The 22,189-nt window shown below is 40.8% G+C and overlaps 1 protein-coding gene across 1 annotated transcript in view; it reads left to right on the forward strand.

Moving 5' to 3' along the window:
* Positions 1-13,943: 13,943 nt before the first annotated feature.
* Positions 13,944-22,189, forward strand: part of LOC109426683 (calcium release-activated calcium channel protein 1) — a 122,983-nt gene continuing 114,737 nt past the window's right edge. The window contains exon 1 of the mRNA XM_029869673.2: positions 13,944-15,030. Coding sequence (XP_029725533.1) covers positions 15,005-15,030 — 26 coding nt within the window. The 5' untranslated portion in view covers positions 13,944-15,004. The remainder of the gene's footprint in view (positions 15,031-22,189) is intronic.

Below are 22,189 nucleotides of genomic sequence, written 5' to 3' on the forward strand. Positions count from 1 at the left end.
TTCTTTGTTCAGTGCTAGTAAAATGAATTTATGTATTACATGGGTATTAGCATCATTGTGATCTAAAATAAATTACCTAGTACTGGTAATTGTTCGCCCATCTATGTGAAAATCCCTAAATCGATTTATGTTTTCACTCCATCTTGTTGGGCACCAGAGGAGGGAATATGACGGCAACGAATGAAGTTCAAAGTCCTGACGGTCAGACCGATTGATGGTTAGGTAACGCAAAACTCAATCATGGTCACCTGTGGTTTCTAGGTCACGAGTGTTTGCCCTAGTGATGCGATATATGGTTGCTAACGTCATGTTTGATTAGGAAACATCATAGCACAGAAAACTAAGCACACTCGTGAACCTCGTGACCAATGCCAAGCCTGCGAAAGGACAAAAGTTCGAAGGGTCAAAAAGTCGAAGCGTCAAAACGTCGAAAATACAAGTGTTCAAAAGGTCGAAATGAAAAAATAACTAGATCAAAAGGTCGAAAATACAAGAGGCCAAAAGTTCGAAAGGTCGAAACCAAAAAAATTACTTGTACAAAAGGTCGAAAATGCAAGTGGGCGAAAGGTCTAAATCAAAAAAATGACAAAATGTTTGAAGGAAAAAGATTGAAAGGTCCAAAGCTCGAAGGCTGTAGATTAGACATGTTCACATTTAAGCAAATGTCTTGAATCTCACCGGTCAAGTAAGTGTCACATTTCTCATGCCGAAATGAACTTCTGGTCAAATTTTCAGCTTGATTGATAAAGATTTCGATGTGCTTCAAGTCGATTTGGTAATTTCGGGCTTTTCTATACTTTAAAAAATCATAACTATTGAAAGGAAAGACATACAAAAACGATTATAGCTCGAAATCAAAGCTTATCATATTCCACAAAAGTCGTCCATACATACTTATACAATTCTTGCAAGTTTTGTCAGTAATAAATTGAGTTTTGTTCTAAGTGGTACCGAAAAATCAGTTATCTTGGAGTCAAAATGGCATGGGAAGCATGGATTAATGAAATTTTCTGATATGAAATATTCAGGAGATAATCATGTAATATATCCCACGACTATCCCCGTTCGGGGTAGCCCTGAAGCTTTTTGTAATAATTTATTAAAAATGCTGAAAGCCTTGTCACAGGCCATCACCCACCGAGGGGGCAAAAAATCACCACAAAGCGCCTTTCGAATGGAAATAATGAGCACGTTAGCATTGGTTTTTCATTGCTGATGACGATGACTGTTTTCAAATCGTTCTGATTCATCAATGAAATGTGACCAAAACAATCATCGTTTGGCAGAAAAAATCAATGTTAATGTGCTCATTTTGTGTTAATTTTGATGTCACTTGAAGCTTTTTTGTCCCCCACGATGATGATGGCGTGTGGCACGGCTTCCAGCATTTTTAATAATTTATTCCAAAAAACTGCTGAATTATCTCGAACGGGGTTTGTCTTGAGAGATATGACATGACTATTTCCTGGGTATTTCAACTCCTAGAATTTTATTATTCCATGCTTCCCAGGCCATTTTGACTACAAGATAACAGATTTTCGGTACCACTTAGAACAAAACTCAATTTATTACTGACAAAACTTGCAAGAATTGTACAAGTATGTATGGACGACTTCTGTAGAACATAATAAGCTTTGATTTCGAGCTATAATCCTAACTGTATGTCTTTCCGTTCAATAGTTATGATTTTTTAAAGTGTAGAAAAGCCTGAAATTACCAAATCGACTTGAAGCACATCGAAATCTTTATCAATCTAGCTAAAAATTTGACCAGAAGTTCATTTAGGCATGAGAATTATGATATTTACTTGACCAGTGCGATTCGATACATTTTCTTAAATGTGAACATGTCTACTGTAGATAGTAATAAAACTGAAAGTACTAGGATTCGTCTCAAATTTATTTAAGTGCCTGCAGCGCGATGATGTCCGCCATAATTTTTTTCATCTTCCGTCACTCATACTCAGTATGAATATTTGGATAAAATAAAAAGAAATGGTCAAAACAAATAAAAACATTACGTTTAAAATACCAAAAACCTCAATGTATGTAAGAAGTACATTGAACTAAAAAATAGAACGTATCGTTGGTATCTACGTCTTTCGATATTTTAGTAGATCATTGGAGCAGAACTCTTTGGACATATCTAAAGTCAAATTGAAAATAACCGTTGTTATAGTACAACTCGAAAGAACGACCTATTTAAAAAAAAAAGGCAAAATATTATTAAAATTTATATTATTAGTAGTACGTCAAAAATTGTCATAAAGCATTTTTAGATAGAACAGCCTATGTTAAAAAGAAGGCAAAATTATATAGGAAACAGTAATGTTAATTACGCATATAGCCGTGAATATGTAATTTCAAAGAACTGCCGTTGTTCAAAAAGATGTATTAGATAAATACTAAGCTCAAACAAAAGGATCGATTCCCGTTCCGAACGGGACATCCGTAAGCACTCCATTTAATAACTCGGTAAGTGCTAAACGACCACTAAATTGAAAAGATACAGGCCAGGTTCCAATGATAACGTAAAGTAAGAAAGAAGACGATAAAAAGGATTTAAGATGATTTTCAGTTGATTTTTTATTCATTCGACCTTTTGACCTTTTGACCACTTGTAGTTTCGACTTTTTGTCCTACTTATTTTTTTAACTTCGACCTTTTGACGCTTCGACTTTTTTACCCTTTGACCTTTTGACCTTTCAACCTTTTGACCGTCGACCTTTTGTCCTACAACATCCCTTGAGGAAGGTCTGAATGAATCCAAAGCAATAATGCCAGCACGAATATCCGAAGGAACTATTGTAGAAACCCAGGAAGTTCCACAAGAATTTCTTGCAAAATTTTTAAAGGAATTTTCAAATAAATGCCCAAGAAACCGCAAAAAAAATTCAAGCCGAAAGCAGTGAAAATAAAATTTGGAACAATCTCTGAATTCATTTAAAACCCCTAAAAGATTTTTTGAAAGAATCTCCGCATTGTGAAAAAAACTTCTGGAATCGCTTCCTAGAGAAACTTCCAGAGATTTCTAGAATAATTTTCAAAGAAATCCTAAAGGAGAAAACCAGAATAAAAATTACAATATTTTTGGAGGAAATCCTTCAGAAATGTTTGAAGAAATACACGAAGGAATTCAATCATGAACTTATAAACCAATTTCAATAAGAAAAAAATTAAAAATTATTTTAAGACAGCATGCGAAAATATTCGTTTTGTAATGATTCATGATACTTTTTTAATAAATCTTGAAAGAATCCCCAAAACATTGCTGGCGGTGTAGATGGAGATAATCTTTGATAATTTTCTAGAAATTTTCACGTTTGCACATTTGGAATGCCTTTTCACGCCCAGACCTGTAAACAGTAACATTTTGTACTTCGTTTACGTAAAATTCAGAATTTTTGTTTCCGTGTCATAAAGTGCGCCCAATCCATTAAAGCATAGCTACAGCATCTCAAAGTTGGCCGTTTTGTAGCTTTCACTAAATTTGATAGTCAAAAGTTATTAGATAATTTACAAAAATTGGGTGAAATACTGTATCGTTGAAATTCTATATATTTTGCGTTCAGTACTATTTTCTCGAAGATGTTTTTTTTGTCATTGGGACGAATTGCCTGCTGAATTGAAATACCAATCATTAACAAGATACTTAATCTGATTTTACTATCTCGTACCATACATATAAATGAATACTTTAATTTAACGTGTAAACAATTTCACATGTATACTTCGTTTTTCTGCAGTATACCACAAACCGCAACGCTGCGGCATTATAGTCGCACTGAATATTCAATTAGAGCCTAAATGATTTTATTTATCTTGTCAACCTCTTTCACCCGACCGAGCCCTCCAATATAGTATATACCTCCATACTACGCTAAAATTAAATTGAACTCCAGTGACATTCCGACAATTGGATAAAATACATACTACGCTTTGTCGATACGAAGTGTTTTTACACCAACGTCAAATGATGAGAAATGTTGGCTGAGAAGAATTATTATGATAATGAATTATTCAACCACAACAGAAAATCAATCATCCGGATGCAGCAAAAACTGCATTTCGAGAGTCATGGATACGGATTAGTCATTAACGTCTCAAAGTCCACCATCACGCTAACGCCGCTCAGCACTAAAGTGCATAATTTCCAGACTACACCAAAAATGTGTAACCCTTGCACATTCATAAAATCAGCTCCTGTGTCCGCAAAATCGTTAAATTCGCAAAAAAATTTGTACAGCAATCTAGCTAGGTTTACTAGTGACCTTGGAAAACAAAAAAATATCGACATTTCGCATCTAGACGAGTGTACGAGCTGTTTTTGAGAATGTGTAACTGTAACACATTTTTGTGTGGTCTGGAAATTATGCGCTTATGAGTAGGGCTTACACATTTTAGTGCTGAGCGGTTTTACTGTGATTATCGGCACGTACCTACTCTGCAATGTGGATGAGCAATGAACAACCAGTTCCAAAAATAAAAGTCACTATATCGGGTTTTCCCTCGGGTACCCTACACCTACACCATACATATGCAACAAACAGCAAAACAAGTCAGGCGTAAAATCCGAACCCGAAATCAAGGGTCGGGTGGTTGGACGGCATACGATGAAAGCTGGTTGATTTGATGAATGCTACCCCAAAGGGTCGTAAAACGTCATTGATGGGGAGGTGATAAATAAATCAATGAAAGGATTGCGAAGTACGGCCGCACGAATGATGGCAAACTATCTGCAACGACGACGACGACGTTGTAGTTTGTGATTTCTGATCGGATGGGGAGTAATGATTATGAAGGTTTTTATTCGTAACTAATCATTGAGTGTCTGATTCAATGGGGTTAACAGCGAATTGATGAGGTTAGTTTAGTTATTCTCATTACTATATTATCATTTCTCAGCTTCGATAAGACAATAACTGTTTTTCTACAGAAGTCATTCTGTAGTTTTGACTGAGCCAGTCTCATGAGTCAATCTGGGCATGGGATTCAATGAATAATAACCGAGAATTCCCATTATGCAATTCATTCCTGAGCTACTTCAGATGTTTTATCAGAATTCTCATCTCTACCAAAGAAACGTATATTTCCATCAATGCAGAATCAGTTCATAGATTTTAATCATCCCATTTATTATGCAACAAAACAGTATTCCGACTGGCTGCCGGGTGCAACAGTGAAAGTGTAAAATAAATTAAACCGAAAAAGAAACCAAGCCGATTGAGAATAAAAATTGTGCGGTCGAATCATGGAGCAGCAAAGTCAATATCATAATTGCACAGGTGACGTAAGCGTCTTTCACGCCTAGGAACAAGTATCGAATTCCACGTCTCAGAAAGAAAAACAAAACAAAGCTCTATGTCTAACAGGAAAGTAAGCTATGGGATCAGAGATAGATTTGTTATAAAAAAAGACACTACACCGTCTTCAACCAGAAGTTGTACAGACTGAACAAGCACTAACGTTAGACAACGGACAACACACATAACACCCAGTGACCTAGTGGAGAATTTTCCGTTTGACGAAATGTTTTCCCCGACTGGAGCGGGAATCGAACCCACACTCCGAGGCTTACGAAACGCCAAGATGACTTAAGCCTCTAGTCGCACGGCCACGAAGCCCATAATTAGATAAAATCAATCAACTACCAACACGTAACTAACTCCACCTTTTGGATCAATTCACCGTAGACCTTCATTATAATATCGCCAACGAAGCCGACGATGGCTGCGCCTACTGGAAACTTCAATCTGAACACCTCGTTGTATTTGACATTCATAACACCGGACCCAGTATGAAACCTTGCGGTAATCCTGAGATTACTCGAAAACACTTCCGATCTATCACTGCGTACCCGGTTCTGAAAATAACTTTCAATTAAGTATACAGATACTTTTGGATATCCCAAGGTTTGGGAACGCTCTTAGTGAGACTAGTAATTGGACTAACAGGTACCCAACCTCCTACTCTAGATGCCCAACTGGCTGCTCGCAAGACCATTCACACACTCGGTGTACGTTAACAGCATTTCTTTTTCCTAGAATAAGGAAATCTGCAGCCAGATCAGCAATGTGGTTCCTTGAGTAGTGTTTTTTCAACAGAATGAAAAAAATCTGCTGATCAGACGCTCGAGTGGTAGTTCCTTGGATTATGTAGGGATCGATCCACTAAAAGGTCATTCTCTCTCTTTCTTACCTTAGTGGTACGCCCATTAGGAATGACTTCGAGAAGGGGGCGTACATGAGTACTCTCTATTAGTAGCGTTCCACCAGCTAACACTTTAAGTTGCTCTCTCCCCTGAAAGATTGGGTCCTGGCTAGTACTATAGATCGTTGGTGTTACCCTCCAAAAGCAACCTCGCCAGATGGTCAGTGTGCGTGTATCCATCGTCAACCCTCCAGTCCGAGCTAGGGTTTTGACCCGGGCTCCAGAAGGTCACGCCAATTATGAACTTTGCACCGTTCCTACTGTAGGTTTTCATCCACGTTGAGTCTAGCCATAGCTTCGAGTAGAGCCCAGCCTCTCGCGTTAGTCAAGTGGCTACCCCACTCAATCCCACCAGTGCGCTTAATAGAAAATTCAGCATAGACGAGAACTGTTCTATCGGCGACCTGGGAGGGGCATTATAACTACTAGTACACTCCGTTGATCTTCTCTATTTATTTATTTATTTATTTATTTATTTATTTATTTATTTATTACATATAACTGTAGCGTAAGGACAATCCTTATAAATTACTACATTAGTAAAGATTAAGTATACAAAAATTCATTTACAGTAACTCTGTTAACCTTAAATCTAATATCTTAATACGTATTATATGCTAGTCTATATTATTTAGCAAGTTGGTGCATTCGTGTCGAAATCCACTCAGATTTCGGAGATTTTCAAGCTCAGAAGGTAGTTCATTCCAATAATTAATGCCCTGCACAAATAGGGTGCTTCTGTAATGGGAAGCGTTGAAACGTGGAAGAAGGAAATTATGGTTTCGGTTGCTTTGAAGCGGTTGAAGTTTATCGCTTAAGTATGTTGGCATTAGGGAATTTATAATTTTAAACATTGTTAAGCATGTCCTGAGTTTAAGAAAGACTTCAAATCGGCATCCAATCAGATTAGGTTGTAAGTGCGTAACATGTGAATAACGGTTTAGATTGTAAACAAAACGCACACAAGAGTTCAGAGCAATTTTCAATCTATCTAGCGAAAGCGCTGAAGCATTCAATAGAAAAACAGTATCATACATAAAATGGGGTAGAAGCAACGATTTAAATAGCTTAAGTTTAATCTGTTCAGGTAGTTAAAAAGAAGTAAGTCTAAGCAGTCGTAATCCGTTATATATTTTGGTACACTGTGCATTTACATGACTATTCCATTCCAAATCATTTTGCATCACGAATCCAAGATTATTGATCTTGTCAACTGTAAGAATCGACTAGCTCAGGGCTCCAATCTCAGGTTCGCCACCTACTTGCTTCGAGCGGACATCAACTACACCAAACGATAGGGAAACAAGAGCAGACCAACACAGGACATCCACGGACCTCTTCCAGTAAAAAAAATGGCACAGACACAACAATTTAGCTTAGACATCTATTTATTTCAACTTACATAAGGGGAAGGCATACTCGTTGCGGCCGTTCTGCTGCTGATGGGGCCCATGGTGGTACAGGCTGATGGAGGAGAGGGGAGGTCGGCTGGTGCTGGCAGGTCTATCGCCCTGATGGTACTGGGCGGCTTGGGCGAAGTTTTCAGGAGAAGCTACCCGGTGATGTTGAGGCTTGATCTGTCGTTGAAAACGCGGGGGTGGTTCGGGGAGGTTGAAACTCGACGTTCCCGGGCTCGCTCACGGCGCAGTGGCTCATAGGATGTTGGGTACTTGACCCTCACCGCCAAAACTGTGGCCAGTGCTGCACGCGGCGTGTGGGCTGGCAATTGGCGTCACGCGCAGGCACCACCAGCCCGGAACTCGCCGAATCCCGTTCACTTGTCCGTCCACGTGATGCGCTTCGGGGTTTTCTTCAGGGTTGTTGACTCGAAATGGACAACTTGGTCGTGGGCGCCGGGAGGCTTGAAAAGTGGCTTGGTTGTGGGTGTCCGGAGGTCTAAACGGTGGTCCAAAACGTGGGTATCGGGAAGCTTGATCCGTAGTCAGGCCGAAACACGACGTTCCCGGGCTCGCTCGCGGCGCAGTGGCGCATAGGATTTTGGGTACTTGACCCTCACCGCAAAGACTGTGGCCAGAGCTACTCGCGGCGTGTGGGCTGGCAATTGGCGTCACGCACAGGAACCACCAGCCCGGAACTCGCCGTATATCGTCTGCCTGATGTCCGTCCACGAGGTGTATCTCGGCGTGGCCGTGGGTACCAGGAGGTCCCAAATCCAATACGTCAAATGGCGTCCTCCGACTCGGACCTCGTACTCCGGTCCGCCCCTAATGGTCCACGCGTCCTAGGATAGTCTTCGGGGAACAGGCACTCACTCTATTCGGCTGTCCACGTTCTTCGGAACTTTGGTTTTTTTTTCTTCGGACGGAGCTAACAGCGATCCGCTTTGCTTCAAGGTTCACACACTTCTCCCCGTTCTTTTTCAATCCCATCATCTACCTTCCCTCCCTCTCTCTCACTCCTTTCCAACTCTCCCTCCTCCACTCCATCCGGCGAACCAGTGATGACAACCATAGAGAGTCAAAGTTGACGTAACGACGAGGGATTAGTATTTTATAGCATAGATGATTATTTACACGGAGAATATTTTATTTTTGATTTTCTGTTTAATTATTTATATAGTTGATATTTTAGGTTAATATTTACAAATATTTTGTGTGCCACAGCAAAATCTACTTTAATTTGGTGAAAAAACTAACCTACATATATTTAAAGAATAAGAAGAACTATCCCTAGCCTTACAACAAAAACCCCTGGACACCCTGTCCTGGGCTGCACACTTGTTTCCAAGCATTTGGTAACACAACGTAGAGTAAGGTGGGGCAAAAGTTCGACCCTAGTTGAAATTTTTTTTTTTTGAAAAAGTCGAAGCAAATAAAAATAAATGAATATCGTTTGGTGATTCTACCATCCATGAGCTAAAACTTTGCCGAACAAAGTTACGCCAAATGTCTTTTCAATTTTGAGTTACAACACCTTTTGTATGTGTGCGTCTTTTACGAACTCTTGCCCCACCACTGGGGCAAAAGTTCGAATCTAGTGTTTGTGGGATTTCGCTAACCGTAGCACACTATTTTGACACTTTGGTAATAGAAATAATTGAAACCAATTAATATTTGATGTTGGAACTGGAATACACTTTTAAGTTCGATCTGGATTTTACCCAAATCAGGGTTAAATTTACTACACCAAAAATTAGTAGTTTTCCGCCAAATTTAGATAAAACAACAATTTTTTTCAACTTTGATCGCATTTTCACACTAATTCCACCATTTTGTAGAGATAATATGTACATTTTACAAAATTTTAGGTTTTTACCTGAAGTTGCCACATGACTCGAACTTTTGCCCCACAATTCGAACTTTTGCCCCACTATGGGTAAAATATGATTTCCAAATCTTTTCTGCAAAAAGTTATACATGCTAAAGCATCTTCAAAATATACCTTGTTACGCCCCAAAATAAAAGACCGAGTTCAATTTCATTACAATTCCATTCCATGCGTTGGAAGGACCATCGCAAATTACATTTTTTTGTTCAAAAATCAACATTTTATCATAACTTTTCGAAACATTGATCAATTTTCATAACTTTTGGAGTGAAAGATTCTTTTTCAAAAAAGGTTTCGAACAAGTTTGACACCCGAAAGAAATAATTTGAATTGCGCTCAAAAACTTCAAAAGAAACTCTTGCCCCACTCGAACTTTTGCCCCACTTTACTCTATTCTAAGGTATCATTATCAAAATGAATTTGTGGTAGCCTGGAAGTTACACGATTTCTCGATATAAACATGACTTTAGTTTTGGACGCGTTAATCAGAAGCAAGTTACGTTCAGACCATCTCATTACTCTTGCCAAATCTGCGTTCACAAACTCGGCCATAACATGTAAAGGTAAATCCAAGGAGTGAAAATAAATTTGGACGTCGTCGTCAGCAAACAAATGAATGAAGCAGGATTTCAGTACATCAGGTACATCATTGATGAATAATGAAAAAAGTAAGGGTCCTAAAATGGAGCCTTGTGGGACACCAGAGGTAATGCTAACACTATTAGAGTAAACACCATTCAGGCCAAACATGTCTAAAGGTCCTATCTGCAGAAGAGAGGCTCTCTTTGGTTTCTCTCTCTTTCGTTAATATGTCAGCTGTTTATTTGTATTATGATTGTCTCCTTGCATTGAACGATGGTCAAAACAATCGTCTTTTGATTTGTACTGCAAAAGTAGTTGAAAAGTGTGCCATTACATTGTAATAATTGAAAGAGAAAGTGAGCAAAGAGAGCCTCTCAAATGCAGATAGGACCTATTGAAATGTTTGGCTTGCATTGGCAAACACTGATTGAGTACGATTGCGCAGATATGTCCGTACCAATCCAATAGCAGAACTAGAGAACTGGAAGATTGATGAAAGTTTACGTAACAATTTAGCATGGGAAACTTTATCGAAGGCCTTAGAAAAATCTATAAGCAGTAAAAAAGCAACCCCTCTTTTATCGATTGAAGCATGTATATCGTCATGAACTTTAAGGACGGCAGTTGTTGTACTGTGCCCACAGCGGAACCCAGATTGATAACGTGACAGCATGTCATGAGCTTGGATGTGTTATTGGATTTGGGATTTGAGATTTTTTTCGAATACCTTTGACAAGGCCGGAAGAATGCTGATTGGGCGAAGGTTATCAAGAGTGTTACTTCTAGACTTTTTCCGAATGGGAATGATCTTGACACATTTCCAAGCACGAGGATATTTTGAAGTTTCAATAAAAAATTGAATAAAAACGTTATCTTTGTAACTAGACAAGGTAGAACTAGTATGATAAATTTTAGGGGTATGTTGTCTAAGCCAACTGCATAAATGTAATGGATTTTATAGTAAAAATTGTATCTGCATCATCAACTGGAGAGAAACAAAATCCGTTATCATTACCTACAAATATGGAGTCGTTACTACTATCACTAAAGTTGGCTGCAAAAAAATCATTAATTTCGTCGCTAGAATGTTCCCATTTTTCTTGGTTGGTATAAGGTTTTATAGAATTAATTTGCTTTAGCTTTTTCCACATATTTTGACTAGAGTTAGAGGAACTGACGCGATAATCAACGTAATTGGACTTGGCGGCATTTATTAAGCTAGTAACTTTATTCCGTAATCTTCTGTACTCAGCATGATGATGAAAAGTCCTATCAGTCTTCCAAAGTCTATAGGTTATATCACGTTCAATCATAGCCTGCTGAATTTCAGGAGTGAACCATGGGTTGCGTTTTGGATTACAACGGCGAAGAGGAACGAAAACATCATGCAAATCTGATAGAATTGTATTGAACAAATCGATAACAACATCAGTGTCAGTTATGCTACGAAAAACGTCCCAATTTACAGAATCGATCGCATCTACGAGTGATGGATTATATACGCTATTGTAATCACGAAACATATACACACTATTGCATTCGATGCGGGAAATATTAAGTGATGCAAATAAGACATCATGCTTTGAAAACGCTGGGGCGGATACTTGATGAAGGTTGCTAACAAACTGAATATCAGACGTAAATACAAGATCTATTTGAGAACAACAACAGAAGACTTCGTGCGACGTAGAAATATTTCCTGGATCGGAAAACTACCGGTTGTACAGATTGCCGCTAGTTTGGCCTTACCCGCTACCCAGTTCCCATTATAGAGAGGGATGCGGTATGGGTCCGATAGTAGGGCGATGTCTGTACTTGACTCCTCCCCCCCCCCCCCCCCCCCACCATACTTACATAATTTAAATGCTTCGCCATATACTAGGAAATCGTTTTACTGATAGATGACATGCTTAAATGATTCACACTTTGTGTGTGGGACCTCAATATTTTTTGTATGAGTCGTCATGTTATGGAAATTGTTCACGTGCGCAGGACGAAAGTCTTCCAGCCCCTGACCTCCAAGAGATTGAGTTGGAGGTTGGCCGGATGAAAAACAACAAAGCCACTGGATCAGATGAACTACCAAGCGAGCTTCTAAAATACGGTGAAGAAGCTTTGGTGAGAGCACTACTCTGAGTCATTACCAAGATTTTGGAAAAGGAAGTATTACCGGAAGGTATCCCATCTACAAAAAAGGTGACAAGTTGGATTTGGGGGTACTATCGCGCGATCACACTACATACTAAGCGCAGCCTACAAGATATTCTTTCAAATTTTATGCAACCGTCTATCACCGATTTCAAGAGAGTTTGTGGGGCAATATCAGGCTGAATTCATGGGTGAGCGTGCTATAACGGAATAGATGTTCACCAGGTGTCGCAGAAATGCCGCGAATACAACGTGTCCACACATCACTTGTTCATCAATTTTAAATTGGCACAATCCATCGAGATCAGCTACGGCATATTAGGTATGCACGAATACGGATACTTGGATAAACTGACGTGATTGATCAAGGCAACGATGGATCGAGTGATGTGCGTAGTTCGGGTATCAGGGACACTCTCGAGTCCCTTCGTATCTCGTAGAGGGTTATGTCAAGGACAATGTCTTATGTCCTTACTGTTTAACTTTACACCCTCTAATAATAAGGAGAGCAAGTATAAAATGAGTGGTACGATCTTCACGAAGTCCGTTCAGCTGATTGGTTTCACCGATGATATTGATATTCCAGCTCGCAAATTCGAGACGATGGTGGAAACGTACATCGGACTGAAGAATGGCGCAAGGCGAATCGGAACGCGCTCGCCACCCTGAATCTATATTGTCGTTGATGAAGTCGAGGTGGCAAAAGAATTTGTAGTGACCGTCAGTGAGCTCACTGGTGACCGCCAAGAACGACACCAGCAGGAGAAATTCAGAAACGCATTGTGGCAGAAAATCGAGCTCACATACTTTGGACTCCGCAGAACTCTACGATCAAACAAAGTTCACCATCACACGAAGTTAACCATCTACAACGTTGATTAGACTGGTAGTTTGTAATGGGCAGGAAACATCGACTTTGCGTGCAGTGCAGAGGACCTACGACGGTGGTGTGCAGATGGAAGACGGAACGTGAAAAAGGCGAATGAACCACGAGCTGCATCATCTGTTAAGAAAACCAATCATCGTCCACACCGCGAAAATCGAGAGGCTTCGGTGGCAGGATATCGTATAACAACCCGATTAAAATGGCTGTAGAGAACAATCCGACTGGTACAAGGCGACGTGGTGCGCAGTGGAGGACGATAAGCGGACCCCCGCAGTGTGTGATTGGAGAATGTATGGAAATGTATAAACTGGACGTTCTCCAAGCCAAAAGTTGACGTCTCTCAGTTAAAGAGCAGTAGTTCTTCAAACCATATGTAGGACACTCATAAGATCATCCTAATTCTAGTTTTACATATTACCACTAGACTGAGTCAATGTTGTAGGGAAATATTAAAATTTGTTCAAATCAATCCAGAACAAAGCTTAGAAAAAGCGTTATATCCCGCCTCCCTTACATACGCCAGTGATCGTGATTTTGCCCTTTTTCTCCAACCAAATCCAACTAGATAATTGAGCACCCCTAACCGACAGTACACCAATCATTGCTATACGTACTTGTTGAAAACGGCTACCTGGTACCTAGCCGGTCCGGATCATTCAAGATTCTCTCCTCGTTTATATACAAACATAACTAGGTATTCGCCTGTTGCGTGAACAAACAGCACACGCGCACTTCTAGCCATTGAGAAAGCAAACATCGAGTGCACCATAAGCAGCCGATTAGAACCCTATAACTCAAGTAGCAAAATTGAACACCCGCCACGGCACCGGTTCCGACCAGAGAGTGAGAAAACGCACCGGCCGCAGCTCTGCTCTGCTCCGCCGTTAATCGATCCCCGTTTGCTCGCACAAGGGTGTTGGTGAGCGACCCCCTAAAAGGCAGGCAGGCACGCCGCAACACAGCTGATCGCGAGTAGCAGAATCAATGCGCGCCACGCCGCCGTCCGCCTGGTCGCGCCGGTAACGATCGCGATCACCGCTGAGTGCCGCGTCAGACAGTCTTTTGGCGTCGTCGCAGTTTGACCGAACGGAGAAGACACGCGCGAGACTTGATCCCGCGACCGACGAGGCGAGTAGCGAGTTTTTCAAGTGTTTTGTTGTGCCTGCTGCGAAGATCATCGATTTCAACGGCTTTTTTTTTTTTCGTGGGGACAGTGGAAAAGGGGAATCCCTTTCATTAGTGACATCACGACGCCGTTCAGGGAATCACTTTCCGGATGAGTTGAGATCAAATGGATCATAATCAATTTGAATTTCGTTGAATCGACTACGAAGGTGCCAATCGTGGGGAAGTGCATTCGCTAAGTGTTCTACGGCCAGGTGTAACGCGTGCTTATATCTCAAGTGCAGTATGCGGTTGTTCGAGGACGACATGTGCGATACTCAGCACGCGTGAAGTTCGTTTGGATCGGAAATTCTAGTGGAAGTGCGCTTATCTCCATTCAGCTCAGCTAACAAACAGCCAGAGCAAGCAAGGGCCAATGATTATCGGTGGATTAAGTGGTTCTCTCGATGCCCCCTCTCTCAATTGCTAAACAAAGAAAGTGCTCCTCTTGGCGTGTGAATTAGCTGCCAAATTGCGGCTTAAAGGTCAGCGAGTGTGTAGTGTTTGTGTGTGTTGTGAGATGATATGAGTGTTGCAACAACATCAGTGGATCCACTCAACAACCCCCGTGTAGTGAGCAATTTGGTAAAATTAATCTCAGCCCAGCGTTGCTCTACTGGTGCCTCCCCCACAATCTACCGGGTAATCATCAAAGGAAGCAGCAACAACAACGGCAGGCCAAGTGGCGGCCACGGGAAACTACCGCACCACTACGGCCACCAGAAAGATGTTGGACACTGGCAGGAAAAAGAGGTGAGAAATTGGGTGTTTTTTGTTTGTGAAGGAGGCATACATTGCCCGGTGGGTTGGTCTGCTCTTGTTGTTCGAGATGTACAAACCTGGGCCAACAAACGAACAATGCTGTTTTGGAAGTGGTGCGAAGTCTTCTTTCATTGGCAGAACCACTGTACTAAATGTATCATTGTGCATCCTCCGAGATGAGTATGAGAGCAATTTCAACTAATTAATTTGCGAGTATGTATATAACGATGGTCATCAAAAATAACATTGTTCTCCTTTGGCAAAGTATGAATGACTCGATCGAAAATACTGATGCGGAAAACGAAATTCATAAAAACAACTGTTCGGCTGCACGTGTGTCAGGATGCAAGTCATTGGAATATATTGTTTTCCCTCGGATCTAGTCGGTTTGTTTCATTCAAGAGTAAATATTGTGTAGCGCCGATTGCAGTGCACTATTCCAAGCTTGGTATTGGCGATAAGGCGTAGACTTTGAGGGATTTAGTTAGAACTAGCAAAAGGTTATTGCAACCATAACAAATTGCAAATGCTTCATAGAAAATCATAAAGCGCTCCATAAAGATTGAACATATGTTCCATGAAACTGTGCAATGTTACCCATGAATACTTGAAAACGTTCCATACTTTATAAAAAATGTACCGGTAAAACATAAAATTTTCTCATTAAAAATGAAATTTTACACCAAAATATAATACTGAAATGCTAAAATAAACACTTCTGAACTATCGAAGTCTACCTTATCGTGTGTTATTTTCAAGCGATTCGAAAGACGAGATATAAAATATTTATTGTTCTCTTCATATCTACAGATCTCTGAAACCAAGGCATGACGTTAGTTATATCATCAAATATCCTTAGGAATAGTTGTAACCCGGGTAGAGGTCAAGTACTGACGATCAAAACGTGCTATTGGTTTGATTGATATAAGAGATAAAAGTACTGAAAATAATAGCAAAAAATGTTCCTAGAACGTCTGACCAATAGCAAAATCTGCTATTTGAAGATCAACCGAATAGCAAGCTGCTATTGGTTAGCTCTCAAAAGAGCTAAATTTGTTATGATAATGTTGGTCGAGGAGTAAATTTTAGCTATTTATCAAACAAACCAATATCACTTTTTGATCTCCATATCAAAATATGCTTTTATTGAGTTTTCTTCTTCTGCTTGGGAAGAGACCTTCAAATAGACAAATTATACAATAAAAGCCTTGACTTAAAGCAGGCCATCCCAGCCAGCTACTCAGGAATATTGTCGAGAAATTTATTTCATCCTGGTCGATGTTATACCCAGTGTTGAAAAACTCATTTCGTCATATCTAAATTCAATCACCTACAGCCAGTGCTGAAAAATTCATTTCGTCATATCTAAATTCAACCACCTACAGCTCATTTTAGAAGCTGAACCTGAGAATATGGTATATGAAAAACTTGTGCGGCTAGACCAGTTCTGCAAGAAAGTCACGGAAAAACCGCTATTTTTCGAATACTTAAGGTAAATGTCACGGACTGCCTTTGGAAAATGCCAATGATATTCACGGTGAATATCAATTGGCATTTTCCAAAGGCAGTCCGTGACATTTACCTTAAGTATTCGAAAAATAGCGGTTTTTCCGTGACTTTCTTGCAGAACTGGTCTAGCCGCACAAGTTTTTCATATACCATATTCTCAAGTTCAGCTTCTAAAATGAGCTGTACTTGGTTGAATTTAGATATGATGGAATGAAATTTTGAGCACTGCCTACAGCTCATTTTAGAAGCTGAACCTGAGAATATGATATATGAAAAACTTGTGCAGCTAGACCAGTTCTACAAGAAAATTACGGAAAAATTGATATTTTTCAAATATTTAAGGTAAATGTCACGGACTACCTTCGAAAAATCCCAATGATATTCACGGTGAATATCATTTGGCATTTTTCGAAGGTAGTCCGAGACATTTACCTTAAAAATTCAAAAAATTGCAATTTTTCCGTGACTTTCCTACAGAATTGGTCTAGCCACACAAGTTTTTCATATACTATATTCTCAGGTTCAGCTTCTAAAATGAGCTGTAGGTGGTAGAATTTAGAAATGATGAAATGAATTTTTTGTAATTGCGTTGCGTTTTCCCCTACTTTTCACTCGCGGTTGTAATGTTAAAACGGCCTACTTTTCTTCACTAAAACAAAAGTGCCGAAAAGTACTACTTTTCGGCACTCTTAAGAGTGCTGAAAAGTAGGACTTTTCGGCACCTTTTCCAGAACCCAATTTACAATAACTTTCGAGGCTACCGTAGACACAGTTGGTACTTCTACATCCTCTGATGAGCTCGAATCTGAATCAGGACTATCCAGATTCCAGATTGATGGCACAAATGTCCCAAATGGAGGATAACGTGCCTCTGGAGCCGGCCTTCTGATACCTGATCATAGCCTACCTGATCAAACAAAAGCACCACGCTGACGCGCATGAATGCTGCCACGTGGTTCGTCTTGATCTTGATACATCTGCGTGTAGCAAGATTGTACCAAGGATTATACTGAATGGGTATTTTTTGCAATTACAAAAAACTTTGTATGCAACTCGTTGCAAAACTCGATTTTTTCAGCACTCGTCGTATTTATCCAACTCGGCAAGCCTCGTTGGATAAATGTACGACTCGTGCTGAAAAAATCATCATTTTGCAACTTGTTGCATAAATAACTATTTCAGCACTGGTTATACCTGTTAGCTTCTGTAGCTAATAGAAGTTTTGCGTGCGCAAATTACTCTAGTTTTTGTCACGGCTGTTCGAGCCCGTATGAAGTTGATCATCAATTAATATTAACTTCTTTTCACGATCAGCCGTGTAGTGTCGGTAGTGATTGTCTCAATTGACTATCAGAAGGCCGGCTCCAGAGGCACGTTATCCTCCATTTGGGACATTTGTGCCATCGCCAAAATAATAGCCTATTTCATCATCTACCTTAGGGAAAAGGAAGGAAATAAGGATAAGGATGGGGATAAGAACAGGTAGGGAAATAGGAAAAATACCCTGGAAGAGGGTACTAACGCATAGCTTCCCAAACTGTGGATCGCGACCCCCAGGGGGTCGCCGGCCATCTGAAGGGGAGTCGCCAGAAATAGTTTCACTTTATTGATATTGATTTAAGTATGGATTATATTTTCATTTTATGATATTTGTTAGCTGATGATGGTTACTTTAACCCTAAAGTACATATAGTCATAGCTAGGATATAGTAAAATTGCGTTTTTTTTTTTGTTTCGTGAAAAAGTTCAGCTTCTTTTTAGTATTTATGTTTACATTGTTCCCAGGTGGGTCGCGAAAAGTTAGACCAGTAGCTAAGGGGGTCGCCAACCAAAATAGTTTGGGAACCTATGTACTAACGCATAAGCGTACCACAATGGGTTCAAACAGCGCCCTGAATAGGGCACTTTAATAACGCATAAAGAGAAAGAGAGCCTATAGCTCTTTACCACAGCGGGTTAAGAACAACAGAATATCCTGAATATTCAGGTCTCTGAAGTCAGTTTCACTTAATAAGTGTTTACCGAATACTCGGAAACGCAGTTGCGCAAAAACTGAACAGTTACATATCAAATGATACGAAGTTCCATAATCGGATTCACAGCTATATAAATGAATCAGCTTGCTGAATATTCGCTATGTGATAGCTGAGTCGGCAGTGACCAGTCAATGCTTTGACCAGAATGCTGCAATTCTGCTTTGACAGATTTGTAAGATTCTTCGCCACCCTTGGAGATGGCTCAGTACAATACAATTTGGTTTGACGACATGACTCCAAATTTTCCAGTATTGTCTGTGTTGAGTAGCAGTCCAGGTGTGAATCTGAAGCTTTACCCAACACTTCGATATCGGAATAGCTGGCTCAGGGCCAATGAGGTCATGTGATGCTCCAGTGCGAGCTAACTCATTAGCCAATTCATTTCCAGCGATGGAAGAATGGCCAGGTACCCATACAAGGTGAACAGCGTTTGCTGAATTCAGCTCCTCGATTTGAGTTCGACAAGCGATAACTACCTTCGACCTAGAGTTGGCCGAAGCAAGTGTTTTAATAGCAGCCTGGCTATCTGAACAGAAGTATATTACTTTGCCCATTACGTGCTGCTGAAGTGTTGATTGCACTCCACACATAAGAGCAAAGATTTCGGCCTGAAAAACGGTGTAGTGTCTACCAAGTGAGTAAGACTGATACAGCCTTAGCTCTCGAGAATAAACACCAGCACCTGCTCGACCTTCGAGAAGGGAGCCATCAGCGTAACATACGATGCCGTCTGAAATACTTCTTTCCAGATAACCAGATGTCCACTCTTCCCGGGAAAGGAATTTCGTGGAAAATGTCCTATATGGAAAATTACAAGCAATTGTAAGATCACTTAGAGCAAGAACAATTTTGTCCCAATTCACCAAAAGTGAAAACAACGAGGTGTGTGTTGATGTGCGGTTCACAAGAGTTTCCTCTAGTAGACCGAGTCCCGTAACCGGTAAGTGCAAGAAAGTGCTTCTTGTTTGAGATGAATGTGTAGTGGGGCAACGTCAAAGGGAACTTCGAGCGCTGCTGTGGGAGTTGAAGAGAACGCTCTAGACATCGTCATTAAGCACATCCTTTGGAGATGGCCTAATTTTGATTGGACCGTTCTCACTTCGCCCTTTCACCACCACACAAGACATCCATAAGCCAATATTGGCTGAACCACAGTTGTGTAAATCCATTTGATATACTTGGGTTTTAGACCCCAAGTTGTACCATAGGTTCGTCGGCATTGCCCGAAGGCCATTTTTTTTTTCTGTTCGGATGAGCCACTGCGACCAGTATTTAGATCTTTTGTGGCAATACCCGTATCCTTAGTATTTAGCGCATGTCGTATTACTCCATTGTCATTGAGAGGCAATGGAGCATCGATTTCTCTACAGATCTAGTTTTGTTACCTAAGAGGTTCGAGAAATCTAATGTGACGAAAAAGTACCGTTTTCACAGGGAAATAAATCCCAGCGGAAGTGCGCCCTTAATCACACATAATCGATTCTATTTCTGAGAAAAACAAAACGGTAGAACTGATATTTGTATATGCAGCGGAACTCTGGCTTCATCCGTGTCTTGCTTCTAGTTTAGTCCCAGGACAACATTGAAAAACCCGGGGCTTTAGGCTAGTTGCAAAACGCTGTCAAATTAGAGCATTCGTTCGGTAATAAGAATTCACGTGAGTCCTTGTATCACCAGTACTTATCAGTCCTTAGTCTTTAACTATCCGTAAGGCAAAATAAATGCAATTTTAGAAACTATCACTAGTAACAAGGGCTTTGTACCATGAATCCTTATTACCAAAACGCATTACCCTAGCTTAACAAGCTGGATGTCACCAGGGTTCAGTTTGGTAGTTACGCAACCCAAAAGGGAGATCTACCCACGTTACGGGCTCCGTTAAAGATCGAGCATGTTTTAAACCCCCTCAACCATTCATCCCTCAGCACGGGTCGCCTGACACCTTGGATTGGGGTTCCCTGTTTGGTGGACTTTCACCCCCGGAACAGGAGGTCCGTAGCAGCCTTCCCAAAAGTACCGCATCATGATAGCATATTGAAGGCTGTCACACTCTTATTCCCATGACAGCCTTGTGAATGCATGCTTCATGACAGCCCACAGAATAAAACTCATGCGACCTACAACATCACTGTCGGGAACTGCTCACATCGTCTGCTTTCGCTGTGCGTTCGTTCGCCGATGACAACCTCGGCTCTCACCCAAACCGTCTCTCGTTGGCTGGACACGAAGTGACGAAAATCGCTGCGCTCGGCCCGAGCATTTTACTTCTGTTGAACGTGTCGAGTGCCACGCTTAAAATTTTCGATGCATTTCATGTATTATATATTTTTCAAATAGAGAATATGTACATGTAAGTCTGGTTCTAATAGAGTATTTTGCATAGCATTATTTTTATTGGCATGTGAAATGCACTGCCATGTTTTCAATATAAATGAGAGTTGAATCTCACATACGTGTTATATTTTAGCCAGATTACAATTTTGACAAACGCTGGCAAAAACTTCTTTCCGCCCCTGGGGCATCTTGTGAAAGGCAGATCATGTTTGTAAAAAAAATATTTATTGAGCACATATTTTGTGAATAACTTTTAGCGTTAAGCCATGTGCTCCCGTGACAGCCTATGACACCCTTTACGCGACAGCTGGCATGGTTAGCCGAAGATTGTCATCGCCATGCGGCCAACAATACTCACGACGTTTCCCACTCTGCTCGATACGACTCGAGTATGCACCTGTCAGGCAAGCAGCCGAAGCAGCGGCTGTTTCAATACATCTTTCGCTCATGCGTGTGCGTGCTGTTGGCGATACATTACTCACTGATGGTGTTGCACACGGTAACGAGAGATGGTCTGCACACATAAGAGAGTGTCGATTCAGCCTTGCGCGGGCTGTTGCGAGAAGGATGTACATTTGGAAAGCCTGGTCCGTAGTGCTATTCTAAGCCGGCAACTACACGGCCATATAAGCTTTCTTGATTCTGAACTCAATGTGAGGTGTCCAGGAAAGCTTGGAATCAAGAATGACTCCAACGTACTTTACCTGTTCAGTCACATTGATTTCAGAATCAAAGAGACGTAAAGGTCGAACACCATTACGGTTTCGCTTTTCGTGAAAAGAACAATAGATGTTTTACTCGGATTTACCGAAAGGCCATATTGGCGACACCAACCCTCAACTACCTGAAGGGCGTTTTGCATCAGGTCGAAAAGGGTGCTGATGCACATACCAACTAACAATGTTAGGTAGTCGTCGGCAAAACCATAAGTAAGAAAACCGCTATTATTGAGTTGCCTCAATAGCGTATCTGCTACGAGATTCCACAAAAGCGGTGATAAGACTCCCCCTTGGGGGCATCCACAAACACTCAATTTCCTAATCGCCGCTTGACGCAATGTCGAGAAGAGATGTCGGTTTTTGAGCATTTGGTGAATCCAATTGGAAATCATTGGAGATATACCATGACTTCGTGCGGCTTCCAATATGGCATCGAAAGGCACGTTGTCAAAGGCACCCTCGATATCCAAGAAAACACCCAGACAAGACTGCGTTTGAGCGAATGCTTTCTCGATATCGTAGAGCGCTATCGACTGAAAACTCTGTATAACC

This window comes from Aedes albopictus, chromosome 2, assembly GCF_035046485.1.
Source record: "Aedes albopictus strain Foshan chromosome 2, AalbF5, whole genome shotgun sequence".
Classification (NCBI taxonomy): Eukaryota; Metazoa; Arthropoda; class Insecta; order Diptera; family Culicidae; genus Aedes; species Aedes albopictus.